General features: G+C 39.8%; 1 protein-coding gene across 2 annotated transcripts; it reads right to left on the reverse strand.

Annotated features, from left to right (window-relative positions):
• Positions 1-3,077: 3,077 nt before the first annotated feature.
• LOC120039976 (calcium-independent phospholipase A2-gamma-like) lies at positions 3,078-5,380 on the reverse strand. Of its 2 annotated transcripts, none has more exons than XM_038985294.1 (2): positions 3,190-5,380; positions 3,078-3,154 (listed from the first exon to the last, which is right to left on the reverse strand). In XM_038985294.1, exon 1 carries the CDS (start codon positions 4,932-4,934, stop codon positions 4,623-4,625), a length of 312 nt encoding a protein of 103 aa, XP_038841222.1. In that variant the 5' UTR covers positions 4,935-5,380; the 3' UTR covers positions 3,078-3,154; positions 3,190-4,622. The 2 variants fall into 2 exon arrangements, with proteins under 2 accessions (XP_038841222.1, XP_038841223.1); XM_038985295.1 differs by having other exon boundaries at positions 3,120-3,154; positions 3,470-5,380.
• Between the last annotated feature and the right edge of the window lie 501 nt (positions 5,381-5,881).

The following is a 5,881-nucleotide window of genomic DNA, read 5'->3' on the forward strand; positions in this document are numbered from 1 at the left end:
TGATATGATCATGTATGTAGTGTAGTTATGAGACACAGCTTCAATAGACATCAGATCAGATGATATGATCATGTATGTAGTGTAGTTATGAGACACAGCTTCAATAGACATCAGATCAGATGATATGATCATGTATATAGTGTAGTTATGAGACACAGCTTCAATAGACATCAGATCAGATGATATGATCATGTATGTAGTGTAGTTATGAGACACAGCTTCAATAGACATCAGATCAGATTATATGATCATGTATATAGTGTAGTTATGAGACACAGCTTCAATAGACATCAGATCAGATTATATGATCATGTATGTAGTGTAGTTATGAGACACAGCTTCAATAGACATCAGATCAGATTATATGATCATGTATGTAGTGTAGTTACGAGACACAGCTTCAATAGACATCAGATCAGATTATATGATCATGTATGTAGTGTAGTTACGAGACACAGCTTCAATAGACATCAGATCAGATTATATGATCATGTATATAGTGTAGTTACGAGACACAGCTTCAATAGACATCAGATCAGATTATATGATCATGTATGTAGTGTAGTTATGAGACACAGCTTCAATAGACATCAGATCAGATTATATGATCATGTATATAGTGTAGTTATGAGACACAGCTTCAATAGACATCAGATTATATGATCATGTATATAGTGTAGTTATGAGACACAGCTTCAATAGACATCAGATCAGATGATATGATCATGTATATAGTGTAGTTATGAGACACAGCTTCAATAGACATCAGATCAGATGATATGATCATGTATGTAGTGTAGTTATGAGACACAGCTTCAATAGACATCAGATCAGATGATATGATCATGTATGTAGTGTAGTTATGAGACACAGCTTCAATAGACATCAGATCAGATGATATGATCATGTATGTAGTGTAGTTATGAGACACAGCTTCAATAGACATCAGATCAGATGATATGATCATGTATGTAGTGTAGTTATGAGACACAGCTTCAATAGACATCAGATCAGATGATATGATCATGTATGTAGTGTAGTTATGAGACACAGCTTCAATAGACATCAGATCAGATGATATGATCATGTATGTAGTGTAGTTATGAGACACAGCTTCAATAGACATCAGATCAGATGATATGATCATGTATGTAGTGTAGTTATGAGACACAGCTTCAATAGACATCAGATCAGATTATATGATCATGTATGTAGTGTAGTTATGAGACACAGATTCAATAGACATCAGATCAGATGATATGATCATGTATGTAGTGTAGTTATGAGACACAGCTTCAATAGACATCAGATCAGATGATATGATCATGTATGTAGTGTAGTTATGAGACACAGCTTCAATAGACATCAGATCAGATGATATGATCATGTATATAGTGTAGTTATGAGACACAGCTTCAATAGACATCAGATCAGATTATATGATCATGTATGTAGTGTAGTTATGAGACACAGCTTCAATAGACATCAGATCAGATTATATGATCATGTATGTAGTGTAGTTATGAGACACAGCTTCAATAGACATCAGATCAGATGATATGATCATGTATGTAGTGTAGTTATGAGACACAGCTTCAATAGACATCAGATCAGATGATATGATCATGTATATAGTGTAGTTATGAGACACAGCTTCAATAGACATCAGATCAGATTATATGATCATGTATGTAGTGTAGTTATGAGACACAGCTTCAATAGACATCAGATCAGATGATATGATCATGTATGTAGTGTAGTTATGAGACACAGCTTCAATAGACATCAGATCAGATGATATGATCATGTATGTAGTGTAGTTATGAGACACAGCTTCAATAGACATCAGATCAGATGATATGATCATGTATGTAGTGTAGTTATGAGACACAGCTTCAATAGACATCAGATCAGATGATATGATCATGTATGTAGTGTAGTTATGAGACACAGCTTCAATAGACATCAGATCAGATTATATGATCATGTATATAGTGTAGTTATGAGACACAGCTTCAATAGACATCAGATCAGATTATATGATCATGTATGTAGTGTAGTTATGAGACACAGCTTCAATAGACATCAGATCAGATGATATGATCATGTATGTAGTGTAGTTATGAGACACAGCTTCAATAGACATCAGATCAGATGATATGATCATGTATGTAGTGTAGTTATGAGACACAGCTTCAATAGACATCAGATCAGATGATATGATCATGTATGTAGTGTAGTTATGAGACACAGCTTCAATAGACATCAGATCAGATGATATGATCATGTATGTAGTGTAGTTATGAGACACAGCTTCAATAGACATCAGATCAGATGATATGATCATGTATGTAGTGTAGTTATGAGACACAGCTTCAATAGACATCAGATCAGATGATATGATCATGTATGTAGTGTAGTTATGAGACACAGCTTCAATAGACATCAGATCAGATGATATGATCATGTATATAGTGTAGTTATGAGACACAGCTTCAATAGACATCAGATCAGATTATATGATCATGTATGTAGTGTAGTTATGAGACACAGCTTCAATAGACATCAGATCAGATTATATGATCATGTATGTAGTGTAGTTACGAGACACAGCTTCAATAGACATCAGATCAGATTATATGATCATGTATGTAGTGTAGTTACGAGACACAGCTTCAATAGACATCAGATCAGATTATATGATCATGTATATAGTGTAGTTACGAGACACAGCTTCAATAGACATCAGATCAGATTATATGATCATGTATATAGTGTAGTTACGAGACACAGCTTCAATAGACATCAGATCAGATTATATGATCATGTATATAGTGTAGTTACGAGACACAGCTTCAATAGACATCAGATCAGATTATATGATCATGTATATAGTGTAGTTACGAGACACAGCTTCAATAGACATCAGATCAGATTATATGATCATGTATATAGTGTAGTTACGAGACACAGCTTCAATAGACATCAGATCAGATTATATGATCATGTATGTAGTGTAGTTATGAGACACAGCTTCAATAGACATCAGATCAGATTATATGATCATGTATGTAGTGTAGTTATGAGACACAGCTTCAATAGACGACACAACAACAGAAACCGGTTTCAATGACACATTTTCATTCTTACACACCTACAGGGCCGCTGCAGGAGAAAGTTCTTACACACCTACAGGGCCGCTGCAGGAGAAAGTTCTTACACACCTACAGGGCCGCTGCAGGAGAAAGTTCTTACACACCTACAGGGCCGCTGCAGGAGAAAGTTCTTACACACCTACAGGGCCGCTGCAGGAGAAAGTTCTTACACACCTACAGGGCCGCTGCAGGAGAAAGTTCTTACACACCTACAGGGCCGCTGCAGGAGAAAGTTCTTACACACCTACAGGGCCGCTGCAGGAGAAAGTTCTTACACACCTACAGGGCCGCTGCAGGAGAAAGTTCTTACACACCTACAGGGCCGCTGCAGGAGAAAGGTGGTACAAGCTCATTATAAAGCTAGTACCATGAACTCTGCAATTAAATATGATTCAAAATCACATATCAAACCATTTACATCTGATCCCTTACAGAGCTCTTAAGAACAATGTGACAATTTACAAAGTGCATGATTTCATTCATCTGTGAAAAAAGGCATAATTACATGTTTTATACCATTCTACTTTACATGCCTAGTTCAAGTTTGAAGCATTTAAATGAGGTGACACCAATGTCAGTTACTTACAACATCCGTATTTACAGTAATTACAATGGAATGAGTTGCTAATAACAGACCCTGAATATCTGACATACCAGTACATGTCGGTAGTTGTCAAAAACACCTTCCCTGCAAAACCTGCACTCTTAAATCAAAACAGTAAATGGCTATGCCTGTCTACCATTCACACCATTATGGCTGTTTACACAGGCAGCCAAATTCAGATATTTAGCCCAATTATTGGCAAAAGATCTGATTTTTAGGGGGGAAAAATATTAGAATTGGGCTGCCTGTGTAAACACGGCCTATGTGCTCTCATCACAGTGGTGCTTTATTTAGGACCAGTCAAAAGGTTGATTCCTTCAGCCCTACCAGCCAAACCCCTTTCAGAGAAAACAACAGATCCTTCTGTACCACCTCTCACAGGTCAAACAACATCCTGCCTGAGCAGCAGAAATTCTAATGGACCGCAGTCATATCACATGATCTACATCAAGCAGATATGGAGTCCAGAGGAGGCTGGTGGGAGAAGCTATAGGAGGACAGGCTCATTGTAATGGCTGGAATGACAAAATGGAACGGTATCAAACATATGGAAGCCACGTTTAACTCGGTTCCATTTATTCCATTCCAACCATTACAATGAGTCTTTCCTCCTATAGCTCCTCCCACCAGCCTCCACTGATGGAGTCATATCAAAGCACATGTTTATTTTCAAGTCTAAATTAGTTTCTCAGCAGTTACCGCCTGCAGTGCCTTTTGAACTTTAACCTCTGCAGGTCACTTCCTACAGTTTGGAGATGAAGGGCCCTCGTACATGTCAGACCTTTACAGCTCCTATATTATCTTCATAATCAGTCTAAATTAGTGTCTCTCAGCCTGTCTGACCTTTCACCTCTAGACGTCCCCTACAGTTTGGAGATGAAGGGCAAGCCCTCGTACATGTCGGCCTTCAGTTTGCACCATTCAGCCAGCCTCTGGATGGCGCTCTTCTCCAGAGCCAGCACCGACGCTGCCTTGTTCAGCTTGGCTTCGTTCCTCTCCAGGTAGCGAGTTCCTTCCTCCTGCAGGAAGGTCAGCCTCTCCGGGCGGCTCTCGTCCAATGGGATGTCCTCGCTCATGTAGGGGTTGAAACGGAAGTAGGTGTTGGGTGGAAGGAGGGCGTCCAGCATGATGTGGACCTCTGACGGGGAGAGAAGAGGTGAGAGAGGTTTGGTCATGTTGCTGGAGTACAGTTAAATCATTTTATATCTTGATAGCTATCATGTTAGTGTAGCTAGTTTAGAGGAAGCAGCTGTCTGGGAGAAGGAGAGAGCATGATGTGGACTTCTGATGAGGGAGACAAAGCTAGTCCGTATGTGACTGGTTTATTATGACTTCCTACTTTATAGAGATCCATCAAGTTGTTCATAGTGCCATCACCCGCACACACTGTGACTAAACATCACTCATCACCCGCACACACTGTGACTAAACATCACTCATCACCCGCACACACTGTGACTAAACATCACTCATCACCCGCACACACTGTGACTAAACATCACTCATCACCCGCACACACTGTGACTAACATCACTCATCACCCGCACACACTGTGACTAAACATCACTCATCACCCGCACACCATGTGACTAAACATCACTCATCACCCGCACACACTGTGACTAAACATCACTCATCACCCGCACCACACTGTGACTAAACATCACTCACACTGAACCATCTACACATGTAGGAATCAGAGAGGAGGAGTACTGGGGAGATGATGATGAGAGGAATCAGAAAGGTGGAGTACTGGAGATGATGAATTAGAGGAATCAGAGAGGGTGGAGTACTGGGGAGATGATGAATGAGAGGAATCAGAGAGGTGGAGTACTGGGGAGATGATGAATGAGAGGAATCAGAAAGGTGGAGTACTGGGGAGATGATGATGAGAGGAATCAGAAAAGGGTGGGGTACTGGGGAGATGAATAATTGAAGAGGTCAGACGAGGGTGGAGTACTGGGGAGATGATGAATGAGAGGAATCAGAGAGGTGGAGTACTGGGGAGATGATGAAGTGAGAAGGAATCAGAGAGGGTGGAGTACATGGGAGATGATGAATGATAGGAATCAGAGAGAGGAAGAGTACTGGGGAGATGATGAATGAGAGGAATCAGAAAGGT

Source organism: Salvelinus namaycush, unplaced genomic scaffold, assembly GCF_016432855.1.
Source record: "Salvelinus namaycush isolate Seneca unplaced genomic scaffold, SaNama_1.0 Scaffold3151, whole genome shotgun sequence".
NCBI lineage: Eukaryota > Metazoa > Chordata > Actinopteri > Salmoniformes > Salmonidae > Salvelinus > Salvelinus namaycush.